The following is a 22,319-nucleotide window of genomic DNA, read 5'->3' as shown; positions in this document are numbered from 1 at the left end:
AAGATTGCAGATAGATCCATATCTGTCACCATGCACAAAACTTAAGTCCAAATGGATCAAAGACATCAACATGAATCCAACCACACTGAACCTTCTTCTTCTTCTTCTTCTTCTTCTTCTTCTTCTTCTTCTTCTTCTTCTTCTTCTTCTTCTTCTTCTTCTTCTTCTTCTTCTTCTTCTTTTGGTTTCTCGAGACTGGGTTTCTCTGTGTAGCTTTGGAGCCTATCCTGGCCCTTGCTCTGGAGACCAGGCTGGCCTTGAATTCACAGACACCCGCCTGCCTCTGCCTCTTGAGTGCTGGGATTAAAGGCGTGGGCCACCTACACCTGGCCCACACTGAACCTTCTAGAAGAGAAAGTGGGAGATACCCTTGAACGAATTGGTACAGGAGACTGCTTCCTGGATATAACACCAGTAGCACAGACATTGAGATTGACAATTAATTAATGGGACCTCCTGAAACTGAGAAGCTTTTGTAAGGCAAAGGACACAGTCAGTAAGACAAAATTACAGCCCACAGAATGGGAAAAGATCTTCACCAACCCCACATCTGACAGAGGGCTGATTTCCAAAATCTACAATGAATTCAAGAAGCTAGCCACCAAAACACCAATCAATGAAATTAAAAACTGGGGTGCAGAACTTAATAGAGAATTCCCAACAGAGGAATATAAAATGGCTGAAAGATACTTAAGAAAGTGCTCAAAATCCTTAGCCGTCAGAGAAATGCAACTCAAAACAACTCTCAGATGCCATCTTACACCGGCCAGAATGGCTAAAATAAAAAACACCAATGACAGTCAATGCTGGAGAGGATGTGGAGAAAAAGGAACATTCCTACATTGCTGGTGGGAGTGTAAACTTGTACAACCACTTTGGAAATCAGTATGGCAGTTGCTCAGGAAAATGGGAATCAGAGCATGAGGGTAGGGGAGAGGGAGCTGGGAGAATGAGAGGGGAAGAAGAGGAGGGGAGAAGAGGAAATGGAGGAGCAGATTGGTTGAATAAGGGGAAGCATAGAGGAGAGAAGGATGAGAGATACCATAACAGAGGGAGCCGTTATAGGTCCGAGGAGAGATCTGGCACTAGTGAGATTTCCAGAGATCTACAAGGATGACACCAACTGACAGTCTAGGCAATGGTGGAGAGGCTACCCTAAGTGTCTTTCCTTTATAATGAGACTGATGACTACTTTATATGCCATCCTAGAGCCCTCATCCAGTGACTGATGGAAGCAGAGGCAGACACTCACAGATATACACTGAACTGAGTTGGAACTCAGTTGCAGAGAGGGAAGAGTGAAGAGCAAAGAGGTTAAGACCGGGCTGGTGAAACCCACAGAAACAGCTGGCCTGAATAAGGGGGAGTGCATGGACCCCAGATTGCTGTCTGGGAGGCAAGCATGGGACTGATCCAGACCCCTAAACATGGATGTCAATGAGAAAGCCTCGGCACTCTAGGGGACCCCTGGTAGTGGATTAGTATTTTTCCTTGGTGTAAGAAGGGACTTTGAGAGCCTATCCTATGTGAAGAGTTGCTCTCTTGGCCTGGACACATGGGAGAGTGCCCAGGCCCTGCCCTGGATGATGTGGTGGACTTTGGGGAGTCCCCATGTTGGACCCTACCCTCCCTGTGGAGCAGAGGGGGGACGAGGTGGGGGCTAGTGGAGGGTTTGGGAGGAGGAGAGGGTGGAAGGAGAGGGTGAAGGGAGAGGGAGAGGGAGAGGGAGAGGGAGAGGGAGAGGGAGAGGGGAGAGGGAGAAGGGATAGACATGTGAAGCAAGCTTGTTCCTAATTTGAACTAATAAAAAAAAAGTTTGATGTCCTTAGTCTTCAGGGAAGACTAATTAAAACTGCTTTGAAATTTCTTCTGAAACCAGGCAGAATAGCCAAAATCAACAAAATCAACAACAATACATGCTGTACCCATAGATCAGTGCTTCATTCAACCCATTTCAGAGAAGCTTCATCTTCCTATAGACAGGAATTAATGCAGAGACCCCCAACCTGACAATGAGCAGAGGGTGAGAGGCTTTGGAGAACTTAGTACTAAAGGACATGTCTTCATCCCACCCATCTCCTCAAGGCTCAAGGATCTATGTGGAAAAGGAGGTGGAAATATTTTAAGAGCCAGAAGTGATGGATGACTTCAAGAAACTATTTTCCCAACACCACAAGACTGATGCACATATGAACTCAGAGACAGTGGCTGCATGCATAAGACCTATGCAGGTTCAAGGCAGCCAGGTTTCCAGTACTTAGAGGATGAGGGGAAAGCATGATCAAAATTCATTGTGCAAGATTATTTTTCAGTAAAATTGAAAATAAATCTCTGAATGGAAATAACTTTAGTTTACTAATTAAAATCTATACATTAGCTGGGTGTGTTGATGCATGCCTGTAATACCAGAACTTGGAGGGTAGAGAAAGTAGAATCAAGGGTTAAAGGCTATAAGATTAAAAGCTAAGGGTAAGATTGTGGTCAGCCTAGGCTCAAGGAAGCCCTGTTTCAAACAAAGGAACAAGCAAACAAACAAATACTTACTGGCTGAATAAACTTAAGATATAACAATGTGTTGCCTACAGGGAACTTACTTCACTGGTAGTGATACATGCTCTGAAAGTGAAAGGATAGAAAGCAGTATTCTATGTCAGCAGGATTCTAAGGCGAGCTTTGAGACAAAAACAGTAAGAAGAAACAAAGAAAGTCTGTGAATGATGATCAAAGGAAAAATCAATTAAGGAGAATAATATTAATAAATAAAAGTCCATACACACCCCCAGTGCAACATTCAATTCTATGAACCTTTGACGGCAGAGTTTCAAATGAGTTCACCAGACCCAAGATAAATGATAAATAGGTGTTTATTAGGAAAGCACTAACACAGATAAGAGGAAATAACCGCCACGGTCTTTCTGCTCTAGAAGATGCGGTCTCTGCTCTCCCGATGCTCTCCACAAGCCAAGAGATTGTGAGCCAGCAGCCTCTACTTTATCAATGGGTCTTGTCTGAACCTGAAACCACTCCCAGAGGGTGTGGCCACTGCTACAAGTTCACTGGCACCGCAAGATGCCACTACAATTCCCCTTTTTATCTAAAGAAAGTTTTAAGCCTGATACAAAAACTATATACAATAATAACAAATATCAAGTATATTCCAGGAGAAGGAAAGGTAAAAACATACAAAATTAAGACCTACAGCCATCAAGAGCAACACTGTGCAATAGACACATTCTACATGTCCAGTCCCAGGGTAATGCATATAACAGAGATTACTCTGATAGCTGTCCTAATCTGGAAAGTCTAAGTCTTGTACCTAGTGTTTTCTATCTAAAATAAGAGAGGATATTAGCTGTGCTAGTCTAGTTTTCAACCTCATCAAAGACCTGAGAAGGAAAATAACATTACTAGGATACGCAGGAAGTGCAAGCATGTGACTTCCAAAGATGCAAGTGAAGACAGAAACAGCAGGCTACTTAGATGGTCACTCAAGGTCTCATGGTAACTTTGGGGCAACCAACTTTGGCTAAGGCCTGTAGTATCTTCAGCATGATACTCCAGAAGACGTCTGGTAGCACTCCAAAAGAACCCAGCCAAGTTGGCTTCATTATAGGATGTACAGTTGGTTAGTTTTGCATATTGGTGAGTAAAACATCCTTGATAACACTTAACACCTCTACATGATAAAAAACGTTGGCTAAATTGAATATCATGGCTCAAAATATAAAGTTTATATGCAATAAATCCAAGGCTAAAATCATTCATGTTTGCAGGTGATATTCTACATGCAGAAAAACAAAAAAAAATATTTTAAAAATAACTCTTAGAAGTACTGAAAATTTTCAGAAAAATCCCAGCCTACAAAATTAACAGACCACCCAGTAGCTTTTCTGTATTTCAAAAAAATAGTTGCTGAACAAGAAACCATGAAATAACCAAGCCATAAGAGTCACAACATACCTACAAATAAAACTAGTATATGAAAGATCACAATGATAAATACAAAATTATGACAAAATATATTAAAGAAGATACCAAAAAACTGGAAAAGACCTCACATGCCAATAAAAACTGCAATAGCCTTGTAATAGTTAATGTCATTTAACTGCCCATACTACCTCAAACAAGTTGCAGAGCTAATGCAATTCCCACCAAAAACCAATAATGCTATTTACAAAACTAGAAAAGAAAAACCCTAAAATTCATATAAAAATCATAGGGAACACAAAATACCACAAATAACCAAAGCAATGTCAATCATAAGAAACAAATCTAGGCTTAAAGATAAAAAATTATGTTACTTATGTCAAGAAAAAAAAGAAACAAATCTAGAGGCATCACAATACTTGATTTCAAGACTTATCACAGTCATTATATACAAAATAATGTAGTACTGGCATAAGAACAGATGTGTAGATCAATGGAACAGAATCAATATCTTAGAAACAAGCCTGCAATGTCTAAAGTCAACTGATGCTCAACAAAGATACCAAAATAAGAAACAAACAAACAAGGCAGCAACAAAACCTGCATTGAAGGCTTTCTCTTCAACAAATGGTGCTCCAAAGTGCAATATTCCTGAAGAACAGCTTTAAACTTAACCCATAGCACTTACCCTGTACAAAGCAAAACCAAAGAGGAACAGAAGTCCGAATCTCCTAGAAAGAAGTTTAGGAGAGACATTTCAAACCACACAGACAATGCTTTTCTGCATGGCACCCCAAGTGCATAGTAAAAATGATTACATGGCTACAAAATTTTTGCACAACAAAGAACACAAAAGTCAGAATGAACACACAGCCTAAGAATGAGAGAAAATCTTGACATCTGTTTTTATTTTTAATAAAGGGTTTATATCTAGAATTTATAAACAACTAAGACTAACAAATTCACCAGTAATCCAATTAAAATTAGCAGACACTTTATTTATTTATTTTATGTGTATGAGTACATGTGTGTCTCTGTACCACATACAGGCCCAATGCCTGTGGGGGTCAGAAAGACCATCAGATATACAAACTGGAGTTACAGATGGTTGTGAGCTGCCAGACACAGAGACAGGTATCATGATTTCTCTCTTACATGAAAATTAAAGTGTCAACCTGGAAGGGTGGTGAGTGGGGGTAACGTTGCTTGGGGCTGGGAGGAGGTTGTTGGATATGATTCATGTAATGTATGTAAATGTAAAACAATCACATAATATTAATACAATGTATTTTGATTGTAATGTATCTTTGTCAAATAAGTACATTATAAATACTTTTCTACCATATATGTGACTTTTCTTTTTTTCAATTTTTTATTTTAATTAGAAAAAAGATTATTTTACATGTCAATCCCAGGTCCCTCTCCCTCCCCTCCTCCCCTGCCCCCCCAACTAACACCCTACCTATCCCATACCCTTTCTGTTCTCCAGGGAGGGTGAGGCCTTCCCTAGGGGGGTCCTCAAAGTCTGTCATATCCATTGGGATAGGGCCTAGGCCAACTGCCTTGTGTCTAGGCTCAGGGAGTATCCCTCCATGTGGGATGGGCTCTCAGAGTCCATTCCAATGCTAGGGATAGGTACTGACCCACTACAAGGGGCCCCATAGATTTCCAAGGTCTCCTCACTGACACCCACATTCAGTGGGTCTGGATCAGTCCCATGCTGGTTTCCCAGTTATCAGTCTGGGGAACAAGAGCTCCCCAATGTTCAGGTCAGCTGTTTCTGTGGGTTTCACCAGCCTGGTATGCACCCTATGCTCATCAGTCCTCCTTCTCTGCAATTGGATTTCAGTTCAGTTCAAGGTTTAGCTGTGGGTGTCTGCTTTATCCACCAGCTGCTGGATGAAGGCTATATGATATGAATTAGTCATCAATCTCATTATCAGAAGAGGGCATTTAAGGTAGCCTCTTCTCTGTTACTTAGATTGTTAGTTGGTGTCATCTTTGTAGCTCTCCAGACATTTCCCTAGTGCCCAATTTCTCTTTAAATCTATAATGTCTCCCTCTATTATATTATAATCAATCTAGTTCCTTATAACAAGCTCATTTTTCTCATTTAAAAGTGATGAAAATATCTTTACTTTCTAGACTGTTTAATGTCTTATTTTTCATATCTAAAAGGTATGATCTTCTTGAGCTTAGTTTCTGCATGTGACATGAAACAGTGACCAAAATTCATTTCCCACATGGAACTCCATTTGACCTAGTATGTTGGGCTGTGAGAACCCACGGCTTTACCATGGCTTCATGAATCTGTGTTGTAAGTCACACACATTTGCACAGACACAGATTTTGATTCTTCTTTGGTGTATCCTAGTACTTCATATTAGTTTTGTACACAGTGCTTTTCTTTAATCCTTATAGCTTTATAAAGTTTTGATATCCAGGTGTAAAAGATACTCACATGACAACAGAAAGTAGGAATTAGTTAAACTAGCTGGTCTATGCTAAAGCACTCTTTTTTCAAAAAGTTGTTTTAAATTTTTTATTACATTTTATTTATTTATTTATTTATTTATTTATTTATTTAGTGTGTGTGTGTGTGTGTGTGTGTGTGTGTGTGTGTGTGTGTGTGTTGTTAATAGTCCTGCATGCCATGGTGTGCATGTAGAAGTCAGAGGACAGTTTGCAGAAGCTGATCGTCTCTTCTATCTTGTAGGTCCCAGGGATTGAACTCAGATCATCAGGCTTGGTGACAAGTGTCTCTACTTGCCAAGATGTTTTGCTGGCCCAAAGTATTTTATTATTTTTGAAATATAACTTATCATGACCATAAAAATGACACATGCTTATTAAAGCCTAGCAGAGAAGTATAAAGAAGTGTCAATAGCTTCAGTGCTATTCTGGTCCCTTTATGGTTTGTATTCCTAGTCTTCTTCACATTTCATTTTTATCCATTTTATATATGTACACTGTCAGCTTCCAATCTGGACTTACATGCCACTTTTCAACAGTGTGTCTTAATATTGTGCTAATATTATGTGAAGTCTTTTGCCATAGTACTAAATACTTCTGAAACAACACTATTTATGTAATAATGTCTTGTCACATTCATGCCTGAAACATGGGATTTAGTTGGTCCATGACACTCCAATTTTGTTATTGTACATCTTTTTTTTTTTGGTTTTATGAGACAGGGTTTCTCTGTGTAGCTTTGTAGACCAGGTTGGCCTCCAACTCACAGAGATCCACCTGTCTCAACCTCCCGAGTGCTGGGATTAAAGGCATGAGTCACCAACGCCTGGCTGTACATCTTTTTGGAATTTATAATTATATCAAAGTTTTTTGAACCTGTGAGTAAGTGAGTGTGCCCCATGTTTGCCATTTGTTAGAAGCTAAAGTGCAATATAAATAGAGAACAGAAGACTAGGTGTGGTGTCCAAGATGAATAATTCGTGAGCTGAGCCAGGGATGTAAGTTACTTGCTTAGTCTGTCCAGGTTTCATTTCCCCATGAATAATACAGGTTTAAAATAACAGATCTACCTAATGAAATTCTGTAAGTGTGAGAAACTTGAGTTAGAGGAACTCACTATTAAACATTTGATGAAGTAAAAATACCATTTCAACTTAAAAAATGACTCATTGATTCCCTACCCATTCCTCTAGAATTGCACAGCATTTTACCAAACAAGTGAATATTTTGCATTTAATAATGACAGGATGGATTCATTTGGAAAAAAATGCACACAGGATTGCACAAACCACTGAGTTTATGTGTGCTGTGTGTTGATCATTATCTTGTATTGGAATGAACTAGCACATAACAGAACTGTTTTCTGAATGACTATTTTCCAGTGTTTTTTTTTTTTTTTTTTTTTTTTTTTCGAGACAGGGTTTCTCTGTGTAGCTTTGGAGCCTATCCTGGCACTCGCTCTGTAGACCAGGCTGGCCTCGAACTCACAGAGATCCGCCTGCCTCTGCCTCCCGAGTGCTGGAATTAAAGGCGTGCACCTTATTTTGCAGTGTCTTAAAAGACCTTTTCCCCACTATGATTTAATATATCATTTTAAACATACCGTTTCGCCAAGTTGGTGAGCACGTCCCCTAGTGGTGACAGAGCACTATCCTGCAGAAAGGATATTCTACACAGCAGTATCCCTCACCACCCTTAAATCTTCTCTTTCTTGTCAAGCTTTCCTGAGCTGTCTCTTTAGTTGCTCACAGAAAGTGTCCCATTCCACCCCACCTTGGGACAAATCAAAATAGTCCTCTTTTTGGAGCCATCGGGAGAGGCGGTGGTAGCCATGGAGCTTCTGCCTATCAACGGGCTCCAGAAACAGCAGCAAGAGGCGAGCTGTCCCAGGCCTGGCAATCAAGTGGTAAGTGGCCAGTCTTAACTCAAGATTGCACCAGGGACTTGCTAAGGCCTGGCCCGTGAGCACACAGAGGGTGGATCTGCTTTTGCTCATGCAGGCAATCATGGATTCCATCCTGTCATTTCCAATCCCAAAGTCCCTGGCAGGCAGGCACAACCTCAAGCCCTCACCTTCAGGAGGGGGTTTCTCCAAAACAGGAACCAGTTCTTCTAGCACCCAGGCTTGGTCCATCTCACAATAGGATATAAAGACATCATAGTTGAATTGGCCTCTGAGTCTGTGTCCACCTAATTTCCACCAACAAGCATGCAAGAGTGTCTGCAGGTAATGAAGCCAGGACCATTTATGACAACCAATCAGAGGAAGGATGGTCAGCAGAAGTACCAGAGTGAAACTGATGAGAAAGCCCCAAAACTCAGTGTCATGTGGGCAATGAGTAGCAAGGAAGGAGAACAGTAGAGTGTTGGAGTAATCAGAAGCATTGGCCATGCAGATGGATTTCTCTAGTCCATAAACAAAAGTGTTTGGGGCCTGTGTAGCCCAAGACTCCACCCAGGAAACTTCACACTGGCAGGTGAAGGTGACATTTGAGAAATAAACATATGGAGGCATCTGAGGAATAAACTCCTGGAGGTTGCTGTCCATCTCCAGGGCCAACTGAGAGCTGAGCAGCAGCAGTTTGAGGTGGTGCAATCCCTTAAAGCTGGACACAGAGAGGTTTCTGATATTCAGGTGGCTCAGTGCCAGTGCCTGTAACTGAGGCAACTCCTTCAATAGCATCTCTAGCTTCACAGTACTTGATTCATAGAAAAAATTAAGGTACCCCAGCTCTAGCACACGCAGCCTGGGCATCCCAAATAGATGGAGGTCTACTGCATTGTCATTATCACACCAGATAGAGAAGTGCTCCAGGAGAGGAAGCTGTTGTGGGAAGAATCTCTGAAGTTGACTGGTTGACAACATGAGGCTGTAGCCACGCAAGGTGAGGCGACGCAGGGAGGGAAAATGAATTGTGGTTGTGTCTGGTTGCCGTAGCACGTAGGAGGCCTGTAAAGTAAGGTTCTCCAAGAGTAAGAATGGCTCTCCACTGAGAGACATAAACCGAATACACGCTTCTGCTTGTATTTCTAAGCTGAGCAACATTGGAAACCAGGGTGGATAGATGTCCAGCATTTCAACAGAACCCAGTTTTAGATGTCTCAGCATCTGGGGACCCTGAAGTTGTATGCCCGAGATAATCTCTAGGTAGGTACCCAGAAGGTTCAAGGTGGTCAGAGCAGGAAGATGAGAGAGCCAGCCTGGTTTGAGTACTTTAATTTGGTTCCAACTCAAGTCTAGAGTCCTCAGCCCCCTCAGTCCTTGCATACTCTCATTGGATAAACTAGAGATGTTATTTCCACTCAGCCAGAGCTCCTGAAGTTGTGGAAGAAAGGCTCCATGGGGCACATCACATAGATGATTGTGGGACAGATCTAGCACTCTTAAATTTGTGCTAAATACTCCTTCTGGAATCTCCAAGGTTGGGCCCAGCTTATTCATAGACAGGTTGAGCCTCTGAAGTTGGGGTAGAGTACTTAGGAACCTGATAGGAAGTGATTGCAGATAGTTATCATGAAGACCAAGGAATTCCAGAGCTTTATAACTTGGGATATCTCCATTCTCCAAGTTGTTTTGTATTTGGTTCTTCCCAAGGTCAAGTGCACGAAGCTCAGAGTAGCCCGTGACACTACCAGGCAATTTTTCTATACCTGTACCCACAAGGGAGAGGAAGTCCAAGTGGAGCAGTCCTGAGCCTGTGAGATCAAATGTTTTCAGTGTGGTACCATCCAATATTAGGGAGCGGAGTTTGAGGCCATGCAAGGCTCTGACACCTACCTGCTTCAACTGAAGGTTGTAAGATAAATCCAGAACCTCTAGGAAGGGTGTCCTTAGTTTGATACTGGGTGTAGGAGAGGAACCAAGCAAAAGACTTGGAAATAGCCTTTGCAGCTCCTGCAACTTTGTCAGACAGCTGTTCCTAAGAGTTAGATGCCTAAGGCTAGTTGGCAAGTTGATGTTCTGGCTATAATTCAGGCAGTAGCCTTGAAAGGAAAGACTACTGAGGGATCTGAGAGTCTCTAAACAATTTGGAGGGAGGAACAGACTCAGGCAACAGGGAGCATGATGCTCAAAAAAAAGGTACTGTAGCTGGTCCAATCCTTGAAAAGTCCTAGAAGTAATATTGATTGCACCCAACTGCAGCCTCAGAAGCTGTAGGGAGTGGAAGTCATCAAAGGCATTAGCTGGCAGAGAAGAAACCATGCCCTGGAGGCAAAGTACCTCTGTATCTCTGGGCACTCTTTCCAGTGTCTGAGCCATGTCTTTAACATTTGAGCAAGATGCCACAAGGTGCAGTCCTGGTGCCAATGTACAGAACTGGACATAGTAGGAAAGGTTAGGAAATAGCAAGCTGTCCGCTATGATGCAATCAGGGGCAGTCCATGCCCAGCTGATCCAGTCAAGGCTCACCAAAGCCAACAGCAACAGAATGAAGAAAATAGAGCAGAACCGAGGTCTCTCCATCCTTGGCACTGGTTCTAGGAAAATAGAGGGAAAGAATTGGGTACCAACACTTACAGTGATGAACACTAATAAGCATTATATCCTTTGGATTTAGGGACACATTGGGAACATCCCTATAATCAAGAAATGAGTGACACATTCGCCAAGTCAGAGACTCAAGTGCCCACAGATGGGTGACTCCAAGCAGGTAGGAAACCAGAGGAGACCAAATCACAGGGCAGCAGGAGGCCTGAGAGAAGCCTATGATGGTCTGATCTCCCTGCTGGGGATGACCAGCTCAGATTGCTAAATTCACTGGAGGAAGCTGTCATCCAAAACAAGGCAGCAAACTGACTTGTTCAATAGAGAGTACATTGACAAAAGGAACAGTACTACTGACACTTTTACATCTGAACAAAATTCTTAGCCATGTGACACAGGTAGGCTATTGTCCTTTATTCTTGAGGCTATGAAGCTAAATTACTTGAAGTAGAAAGTGCACACCTTGGTGGTGCACACCTTTAATCCCAGAACTCGGGAGGCAGAGCCAGGTGGATCTATGTGAGTTCGAGGCCAGCCTGGTCTCCAGAGAGAGTGCCAGGATAGGCTCCAAAGCTCTACAGAGAAACCCTGTCTCAAAAAATCAAAAGAAAAAAAAGGAAGTGCCAGACTTGGGTTTTTATTTTTCCTATCAGGGTTAATAGTATGATATAAAAGTTCTCAGATAGAACTAAGGAAATATTTTAAGTGGATTTTAGGGTTGAGTTTAAGGAGAAACCATTTAAAAATAGTTAAGGAAAATATTTAAGGAAATAAAGTTGGCTAATGAAACTTAACAAAAAGAAAAATGTCTTGATACATTTGAGTTTGGAGCTTAGCACCAGGGAAGCTGGATGGTGGTAATGGTGAGCTGACAGCATTCTCATTATTCATAGCTTTTCTCTCATGAAAGGCTTTGGAGTGACCACTGTGAAACTAGTGGTCATCAAAGTCCCAGAAAGGATTGGAAGAGACAGGAGAGTAGATTTAACACTAAATGCCATGGGTGTTTCTGCTTTCCTCTGGTTACCATTTCTCCTGTGTGCTAACACACTGGAGACAGTGGGGCATCTTTTGTGCATTGAGCCCTCTCTTTCTCAAGCTCCCGTGCCTCAGATTTCAGTGAAGTTCAGAGGAGGCCAGAGGAGAGGAGACTGGGACTTCATCATCTAAATAGCATGACCTCATTGTAGATGCACTTAGTTTAGCTGAGCTCCATCTTTCTGTGTCATGGCTTGTCTTTTCACCTTTTGAAAGTTTATTTTCCCCTGAGCCTTGAAGTGTCAAATAGTGTACCCTGCTGATTCAAGCTTCCCTTTTCATTGTAGTTTATCTAGGATGATGTCAGAGACTGGAGTAGACCTCAGATCAAGGAGATATAATGACCTTGGTACTGAGACCCTGGCACTGTAGAAGTCTGGGATAGATAACAGCTTCTGTCTTAAGATATCAAGTGTGATATTGTAGCCCTGAGAAACATACAGGATTGATCATGAACTACCACATCTCAGTTGGTCACTTACACTGTAGCAAATCTTAACCCATCTGACATTGGCCCCCTTCTCTGGCTCTCTGAAGAGGCAGATGTTTTATGGTTTGCTTTCTTCCCTGCCAGTGTCATTAACTGCTCATCTGCCTCATCCAGAAATTTCTTTGGTATTAGGACAGCATTCCTTACCTTTGAGAAAGGCAACAGAGGGTGGTGGAGACAGCTTCAAGTTTTCAGGAAGATTTCTTTCTCATTTCCTGCAGCAAAAGAAGAAAACCTTTGTCTTCTGGGAGTCTTCCCTCCTCAATGGCCCCTGCTCTGCTGCATGGAACTATGGTGTTTCTGTTATTAGTGATATGTGGGGAGTTCTAGGCAAGAGAGGGAGTGCTTAGTTAATTTAAGGAAAGAGGGTGTAACTTCTCTCCAGACTGCCTCCTTTTCTTTCACAGCTTCATGACTTCCTCTTTTCTAGTCTATGCTGGGGGTTTCAGTTCTCATGTACTGTGTATCCTATTCTCCTGATACCTAAAAAAGCAGTCTTCAGTTTGTTGGAATCTTCTCTGTCTTTAAGGAAAGAGAGGATCATGTTTTCTGCCATTTCTACCCTTCCTTTGTCCTCATGTCTACCTCTTCCTTTGTTACTATAGGGGTCTCAGGTGTCCTGTGATGTAAGGCTCAGTTATTTTCTCTGTCAAACAATGAGCAGAACTAGACATGGAGTAGTAGGAGTGAAAATGGTAGTGAAAGCACAGGCTCCACTCCACAAGAGATGTTAGCTCCAGAAATCATGCAGACCAGAAGCTGGTGAGGGTCCAGAGGTTTATTATTAAAGGGCAATGAAGAGTTTTCTGAAGGGTGGGTCTTTATTTGGCTTCTAGAAGTGATTTGTTTTCTTTGTTTTTTGGAAGGGGCTTATACAATCTTTGGGGCAATCAAGGGCAGTTGAAGTGATGGTCTTCCTTGGTTGATGGGTCCCACAGTTAATCATGCAAGTCTGAGCCTTTGCTAGTCCTGTGTATGCACATGCATGAGTGTGTGCAAACATCTGTGGGGAGACCAGAGGAAAGCACAGGTGTTGATACTGGCCATTACCTTATTTTGAGCAGGGTCTCTGTTGTTTTGGCACTGTGTATGCCAGGGTAACTGGCCCAGGAGCTTCGAGGGATTCTCCTATCTCATCTCTCAGATGTTCATTCTGTATGTCTGGCTTTTATGAGTTCTGGAGATTTGAACGTAAGTCTTCACACTTGCGCAGAAAGTGTGTTTACCTACTGAACCAATTCTTCAGTCTCTTCTCATTTCTAGTCTTGATATCAGGTATTGCATTACTTATCTCCTTTAGAGCAGGAAGGCTGCAGAAGAGCCTATAACTTTACTTCAGGGAGCTCAGTCTTCTCATCAAGGCTGGGTGTGCAGAGGAAAGGGGGCAAGAGGAAGAAGGTGTGTTTCTATATAAATGGCAAAATACTTTCCAGATAATACAAGTTATGGGGATGCCCATATTCAGATTCATATCTGGCTTCATTTGTCTGAAATTGTTTAAATTAGCATTTTAAAATTAGCTAATTGATAATTTCATAACATACTTTGTGCTCTCTTTCAGTTGATTTCCCTCCTGCTCTTTCCTTTCCCCTCCCCCACACCAGTCCTTCCAGTTGCCTTCCTCTTCTCTACAGGCCGACTTCTGTCACATGATTTGATTGATCACTTTTTCTCCTTCTTTTTCCACCAATGCTAAGATCTCTGCCCTTCCATGTTCCCCTTTTCTAGTCTCGTGACCTAAAACCCCCTCCTTATTTCCAGAATGTACTCACATCTGCAAACATTTAAAAAAGTTTTCTCTACACATCCCAGAAAGCATAGCATTTATATTTCTGGCTTCTTGACTGTAACCTTGGTGAATGTTATTTTTCATTCTTACAGGAACAGTGATGTGAGTTTGATTTGGGAGATATTTAAATAGTTCTATTATTCTTGTGCTAACCAATCTGTTTTCAAGTACCCTGTGTGAGGCTTCTATTGTGTTAAGAATATTAGATAATAATAATAATAATAATAATAATAATAATAATAATAATAATATAACCAGAACACACACAAAACACACACACACACACACACACACACACACACACACACACACACACACACACACACAAAGAATTGGAGAATAATTTAATCTATTAATATATATATATATTCATGAATTTTCATTAAAATATTAAGTTTTACATGTTTTCATTATTTTGGTGATTTTTTAAAATTTAAATTAGAAACAAGCTTGTTTTACATGTCAATCCAAATTCCCTCTCCCTTCCTTCCTCTCCTGCCCCCTACCTACCACCTATTTCATCCCCTTTCTGTTCCCCAGAGAGGGTGAGGCCTTCCATGGAGGATCTTCAAAGTCTGCCATATCATTTGGAGCAGGGCCTAGGCCCTCCCCTGTGTGTCTAGGCTGACAGAGTATCCCTTTATGTGGAATGGGTCCCCAAAATCAATTGGTATTCTAGGGATAAATACTGATCCACTGCCAGAGGCCCCATAGATTGCCCAGGCTTCCTAACTGATACCCATATTCAGGGGTTCTAGAACAGTCCTATTCTGGTTTCCCAGCTATCAGTCTGGGGTCCATGAGCTCTCCCTTGTTCAGGTCAGCTGTTTCTGTGGGTCTCTCCAGCCTGGTCTTGACTCTTTTGCTCATCACTCCTCCCTCTCTGCAACTGGATTCCAGGAGTTGAGCTCAGTCTTAAGCTGTGAGTGTCTGCTTCTGCTTCCATCAGCTACTGGATGAAGGCTCTAGGATGACATATAAGGTAGTCATCAATCTCATTATCTGAGAAGGGCATTTAAGGTAGCCTCTCCACTATGGCTTAGATAATTAGTTGGAATCATCCTTGTAGATCTCTGTACATTTCCCTAGTGCCAGATTTCTCTTTAACCTATAATGACTCCCTCTATTATAGTATCTTTTTTCTTGCTCTCCTCTATTCTTCCCCTGTCTCAGTCTTCATACACCCTCATGTCCTCCTTTCCCCTCCTCTTCTCCCCTTCTCTGTCTCCTAACTCTCTCTCCCTTCCCCCATGCTACCAATTAGTTCAGGAGATCTTGTCCCTTTCCGCTTCTTCAGGGGACCATGTATATCTCTCTTGGGTCCTTCTTGTTTCCTAGCTACTCTGGTTTAGTCCACTGCTTAGATTGTTGGCTGGTGTCATCTTTGTAGATCTCCAGACATTTCCCTAGTTGCCTGATTTCTCTGTAAACCTAAAATGTCTCCCTCTATTATGGTATCTCCATTCTTGTTATCTTCTATTCTTCCCCTGACTCAACCTTTTTTGCTCCCTCATGTCCTTCACACCCCTCCTCTTCTCCCCTGTTCATTCTCCTAGCTTTCTCCCCCTCTTCCCATGCTCCCACTTTGCTCAGCATATCTTGACCCTTTCCCCTTCTCCAGGGGACCATGTATGTCTCTCTTAGGGTCCTCCTTGTTTAATAGCTTCTTTGGCAGGGTGGATTGTAGGCTGGTAATCCTTACTCTATGTCTAAAATCCACATATGAGTGAGTACATACCATGTTTGTCTTTTTGTGATTGGGTTACATCACTCAGAATAGTTTCTTCTAGATCCATCCATTTTCCTGCAAATTTCAAGATTCCATTGTTTTTTCCCTCTGAGTAATGCTCCATTGTGTAAATGTAGCACATTCTCTGTATCCATTCTTCAGTTGAGGGGCATCTAGGCTGCTTCCAGTTTCTGGCAATTACAAATAGTGCTGCTGTGAACATCCTTGAATAGATGTCCTTGTTGTATGAATGTGCTTCTTTTGTGTATATGCCTAAGAGTGGAATTGCTGGATCTTGTGGTAGACTGATTCCCATTATCTTGAGGAGTCGCCACACTGATTTCCAAAGTGGCTGTACAAGTTGGCACTCCCACCAGCAGTGGAGGAGTGTTCCTCTTTCTTCACATCCTCTCCAACATGAACTGTCATTGGTGTTTTTGATTTTGGCCATTCTGACAGGAGTAAGATGGTATCTCAGAGTTCTTTTGATTTGCATTTCCCTGATGGCTAAGGATGTTGAACACTTTCTTATGTGTCTTTCAGCCATTTTAGATTCCTCTACTGAGAATTGTCTGTTTAGTAACTTTACCCCACTTTTTAATTGGGTTGTTTGGTGTTTTGGAGACTAGCTTCTTGAGTTCTTTGGATATTTTGGAGATCAGCCCTCTGTCAGATGTGGGGTTGGTGAATATCTTTTCCCAGTCTGTGGGCTGCCGTTTTGTCTTGCTGACTGTGTCCTTTGTCTTACAGAAGCTTCTCAGCTTCAGGAGGTCCCATTTATCAATTGTTGTTCTCAGTGTCTGTGCTACTGGTGTAATATTCAGGAAGTGGTCTCCTATACTAATGAATTCAAGGGTATTTCTCACTTTGTCTTCTAATAGGTTCACTGTGGCTGTATTTATGTTGAGGTCTTTCACCCATTTTGACTTAAGTATTGTGCATGGTGATAGACTTGGATCTATCTGTAGTCTTCTACATGCCAGCATCCAGTTGTGCCAACACCAGTTTTTGAAGATGCTCTCTTTATTTATTCCATTGTATAAATTTAGCTTGTTTGTCAAAAATGAGGTTTTCGTAAGTGTGTGGGGTAATATCAGGGTTTTCAATTCTATTCCATTGGTCTACCAGTCTATTTTTGTGCCAATACCAAGCTGTTTTCAGGACTATAGCTCTGTAGTAGAGTTTGAAGTCAAGGATGGTGATGCCTCCAGAAGTTCCTTTATTGTATAGGGATGTTTTGGATATCCTGGGTCTTTTGTTTCTCCATATAAAGTTGAGAATTGTTCTTTCAAGGTCTGTGAAGAATTGTGTTGGGATTTTGATGGGGATTGCATTGAATCTATAGATTGCTTTTGGCAAGATTGCCATTTTTACTATGTTGATCCTACCTAACCAAGAGCATTCCATTTTCTGGTATGTTCTTTAATTTCTCTCTTTAGAGACTCAAAATTCTTATGGTACAGATCTTTCACATTTTTGGTTAGTGTTACGCCAAGGTATTTTATGTTGTTTGTGGCAATTGTAAAGGGTGATGTTTCTCTGATTTCTTTCTCCACCAATGTATCATCAGTGTATAGTAGGGCTACAGATTTTTTTGAGTTAATCTTGTATCCTGCCACTTTGCTGAAGGTGTTTATCAGCTGTAGGAGTTCCCTGGTAGAGTTTTTCGGGTCACTAATGTAGACTATCATATTGTCTGCAAATAGTGAGAGTTTGACTTCTTCCTTTCCTATTTGTATTCCCTTGATCTCCTTTTGTTGTCTTATTGCTCTAGCTAGGACTTCAAGGACAATATTGAAGAGGTATGGAGAGAGTGGACAGCCTTGTCTTGTCCCCGATTTTAGAGGAATTGGAACGAGTTTCTCTCATTTAATTTGATGTTGGCTGTTGGCTTGCTGTATATTGCTTTTATTATGTTGAGGTATGTTCCTGTTATCCCTGATTTCTCCAAGACCTTTATCATGAAGGGGTGTTGGATTTTGTCAAAGGCTTTTTCAGCATCTAGTGAGATGATCATGTGGTTTTTTTCTCAGTCTGTTTATATCGTGGATTCCATTGATGGATTTTTGTATGTGGAACCATCCTTGCATCCCTGGGATAAAGCCTACTTGATCATGGTGGATGGTTTCTCTGATGTGATCTTGTATTCGATTTGCTAGGATTTTATTGAGAATTTTTGCATCGGTGTTCATGAGGGATATTGGTCTGTAGTTCTCTTTCGTAGTTGTGTGTTTGTGTGGCTTGGGTATCAAGGTTATTGTAGCCTCGTAAAAAGAGTTTGGCAATGTCCCTTCTGCTTCTATTTTGTGGAACAATTTGAGGAGTATTGGTATTAGCACTTCTTTAAATTTCTGGTAGAATTCTGCAGTGAATCCATCTGGCCCCGGGCTTTTTTTGGTTGGGAGACTTTTGATGACTGCTTTTATTTCCTTAGAGGTTTTAGGTCTGTTTAAGTTGCTTATCTGTTCTTGATTCAATTTTGGTAAGTGATAACTGTCCAGTAAATTGTCCATTTCCTTTAAATTTTCCAATTTTGTGGAGTACAGGTTTTCAAAGTATGACCTGAAGATTCTCTGGATTTCTTCAGTGTCTGTTATGTCCCCCTTTTCATTTCTGATTTTGTTAATTTGCATGATCTCTCTCTGCCTTTTGGTTAATTTGGATAACGGTTTGTCTATCTTGTTGATTTTCTCAAAGAACCAACTCTTTGTTATATTGATTCTTTGAATTGTTTTCTTTGTTTCAACTTTATTGATTTCTGCCCTCAGTTTGATTATTTCCTGGCATCTGCTCCTCCTTGGTGAATCTGCTTCCATTTTTTTCTAGAGCTTTCAGCTGTGATGTCAGATCTCTGGTGTGGCTATTCTCTAGTTTCTTCATGTGAGCACTTAGAGCTATGAACTTTCCTCTTTGTACTGCTTTCAAAGTGTCCCATAAGTTTGGGTATGCTGTGTCAACATTTTCATTGAATTCTAGGAAGTCTTTAATTTCTTTCTTTATTTCTTCCTTGACCCAGGAATGTTGCAAATGCATGTTGTTCAATTTCCATGAGTTGGTAGGGTTTTTGCACTTTGATTTGCTTTTGATTTCTATCTTTATAGCATGGTGGTCTGATAAGACACAGGGGATTATTCCAATTTTTTTGTGCCTGTTGAGGTTTGCTATGTTGCCGAGAATGTGGTCGATTTTTGAGAAGGTTCCATGTGATGCTGAAAAGAAGGTATATTCTTTTGTGTTTGGATAGAAAGTTCTATAAATGTCTGTTAATCCCAATTGGGTCATAACTTCTGTTAGTTCCTTTGTCTCTTTGTTAAGTTTCTGTCTGGTGGTCCTGTCCATGGGTGAGAGTGGGGTGTTGACATCTCCAACTGTAACTGTGTGAGGCCTTATTTGTGATTTGAGTTTTAATAATGTTTTATGAATGTTGGTGCTTTTGTATTTGGGGCATAGATGTTTAGAATTGAGACTTCTTCCTGATCGATTTTTCCTGTGATGAATATGAAATGACCTTCTTCATCTCTTTTGATTGATTTTAGTTTGAAGTCTATCTTGTTAGATACAAGGATAGCTACCCCAGCTCGTTTCTTGGGTCTATTTGATTGGAGTATCTTATCCCAACCCCTTTCTCTGAGGTAATGTCTGTCTTTGAATTCAAGGTGTGTTTCTTGTATGCAGCAGAAGGATGGATTCTGTCTTCATATCCAATCTGTTAACCTGTGTCTTTTTATAGGCGAGTTAAGACCATTAATATTGAGGGAAATTAAGTTCCATTCAGTGTTTATTCTTGTTTGTTTTTGATTTGTTGTTGGTAATGGTATTGTATGTGGATTTACCCTGCCTTTTATTTTGTGTTTTTGTAGAGTGGGATTATCTATTGCCTATGTTTATTCGAGTGTAGTTAATTTCCTTAGGTTGGAGTTTTCCTTCCAGTACTTTCTGTAGGGCTGGATTAGTGGTTACATATTGTTTAAATCTGTTTTCGTCGTGGAATATCTTGTTTTCTCCATTTATAGTGATTGAAAGCTTTGCTGGGTATAATAGTCTGGGCTGGCATCCGTATTCTCTCAGAGTTGGTAGAATATCTATCCAGGTCCTTCTAGCTTTATAGGTTTGCCTTTATATGTTACTTGGCCTTTTTCCCTTGCTGCTCTGAATATTTTTTCTTTATTCTGTATGTTTGGTGTTTTAATTATTATCTGATGTGGGGACTTTCTTTTGTGGTCCACTCTATTTGGCATTCTGTAGGCTTCTTGTACTTTCATTGGCATGCCTTTCTTTAGGTTGGGAAAGTTTTCTTCTATGATGTTGTTGAATATGTTTTCTGCACCTTTGAGTTGGGTTTCTTCTCCTTCTTCTATACCTATTAACCTTAGGTTTGGTCTTTTCATGGTGTCCCAAATTTCCTGAATATTTTGTGTTATGGTTTTGTTAGACTTCAGATTTTCTTTGCTTGACAAGTTTATTTCCTCTCGTTTGTCTTCAGCGTCTGAGATTCTGTCTTCCATCTCTTGTATTCTATTGGTTATGCTTGCATCTGTGGTTTCTGATTGTTTACTAAGCTTTTCCACTTCCAGCATTCCCTCAGTTTGAGTTTTCTTTATTGTCTCTAATTCAGTTTTCAGGTCCTGAACTGTTTCCTTCAGCTGTTTAATTGCATTTTCTTGACTTTTTTGGCTTTCCTTGATTTCTTGCATCTTTTGGTTTGACTTTTCTTCCATTTCTCTGAAGGACTTTTTGATTTCCTCTTTTAGGTTCTCTATCATCTGCATGAAGTTGTTTTTAAGGTTGCTCTCTTATGCTTCTTCTGTGTTGGGATGTTCATGTCTTGCTGGTGTAGAGTCCCTAGACTCTGGTGGTGTCATATTTGTTTTCCTGTTGTTGGATGTGTTATATTGTCGTCTTCCCATCTCTTGTTTCAGTGGGTACAGTTAGTGTCACTTCCTTTCCTGGTGTGTATGGGTACGGTGTTCTCTTCAGGTGTGTGCAATTGACTTTGATACTCTGATAGGTTTCAAGTTGAGTGTAGGCAGGTCTGAGGCACTTGCTCTCCAGGTGGGTGAGAGCAGCACTGGCGCAGAGATGTCAGCAGACTCTGGGTTGTTTGGTCCTCAGCGGTCGAGTCGTCCTGTGGAAGTACCCTGGGCAGGGTTTGCCAGGGTGAGCAGGCAGAAGTTGGGTCCAAGTTAGGGGACGAATCAGCTCACCTCTGCACTCTCTGCACACTGTGGGGGCCAGAATGGCCCAGTGGTCTCAGCAGAGACAGGATCCCAGGGTCCTCAGGGACAGATTCAGTCTGCCTGCAGATCCCAGGGCGGGACTTGCCAGGGCGGGCAGGTGGAAGTTGGGCCCAAGTTAGGAGCCGAATCAGCTCACCTCTGGACTCTCTGCACACTGTGGGGGCCGGAATGGCCCAGCAAACTCAGCAGAGACAGGATCCCAGGGTCCTCAGGGACCGATTCCCACATACCATTTTCTATTAAGATTTTATAAAGAGAGATATATTCTGTTATATAAAACTTAGTGTCACAATCAGGAAATATATATATATATATATATATTCTAATATATAGTTATAAAATATTAAATATATCATAGGAATTTTTATCACAAACAAAATTATATGAAATCAAATGAATGGATTGTGTTGAATAGTTTTGTCAACTTAATATAAGCTAGAGTTGCCTAGGAGTGGGGGAGGGAAACCATTAACAAAATGGCTCTACAAGATTCAGCTGAAGGGCATTTTCTTAATTAGTGATTGATGGGTGAGAGCCCAGCCCACTGTGGGTAGTGCTATCTTTAGGCTGGTGGTCCTAGGTTCTGTAACCCAAGCTGAGCAAGCCATAGGGAGCAAGCCAGTTAGCAGCACTCCTCCATGGCCTCTACATCAGCTCCTTCCTCCAGGTTTCAGCCCTTCTTGAATTTCTGTCCTGACTTCCATTGCCTAAAGGTGAAAATATGAATGAAGCCTATATTATAATGGAGGTCTCAGAAGTTGGAAATGCTAGGAACATTCAGTGCTATTAGAGGAAAGCTTTAGGCATTTAATTAGGGCTTGCTTACAGTTTCAGAGATTTACTTCATTACCAGTATGACAGGAAGCATGGAGAGAAGCATGGTGGTACACAGATAGACATGGTGCTGGAGTAGCTGAGAGCTGGGAGTTCAGGAAGAGAGAGAGAGAGAGAGAGAGAGAGAGAGAGAGAGAGAGAGAGAGAGAGAGAGAGAACAGTCACTGGGCCTACCTTGAGCTTCTGAAACCTGGAAGCCCTACCCCCAGTGACATACTTCCTCCAGCAAGGCCATACCCACCCTGACAAAGTTATACCTCCCAATCCAAGTGGTATTATTGCCTGATGATTAAGCATTCACATAGATGAACTTATGG

General features: G+C 41.4%; 1 protein-coding gene across 1 annotated transcript; it reads right to left on the bottom strand.

The window, feature by feature from the left end:
* Nucleotides 1-8,113: 8,113 nt before the first annotated feature.
* LOC100769156 (toll-like receptor 11) lies at nt 8,114-10,864 on the bottom strand. Its single transcript, XM_027386482.2, has one exon. It carries the CDS (start codon nt 10,862-10,864, stop codon nt 8,114-8,116), a length of 2,751 nt encoding a protein of 916 aa, XP_027242283.1.
* Nucleotides 10,865-22,319: the final 11,455 nt, after the last annotated feature.

The sequence above is a fragment of the Cricetulus griseus genome (genome assembly GCF_003668045.3).
Source record: "Cricetulus griseus strain 17A/GY chromosome 1 unlocalized genomic scaffold, alternate assembly CriGri-PICRH-1.0 chr1_1, whole genome shotgun sequence".
In the NCBI taxonomy this organism is placed as follows: domain Eukaryota; kingdom Metazoa; phylum Chordata; class Mammalia; order Rodentia; family Cricetidae; genus Cricetulus; species Cricetulus griseus.
This window is presented reverse-complemented; position numbering and strand designations above follow the sequence as displayed.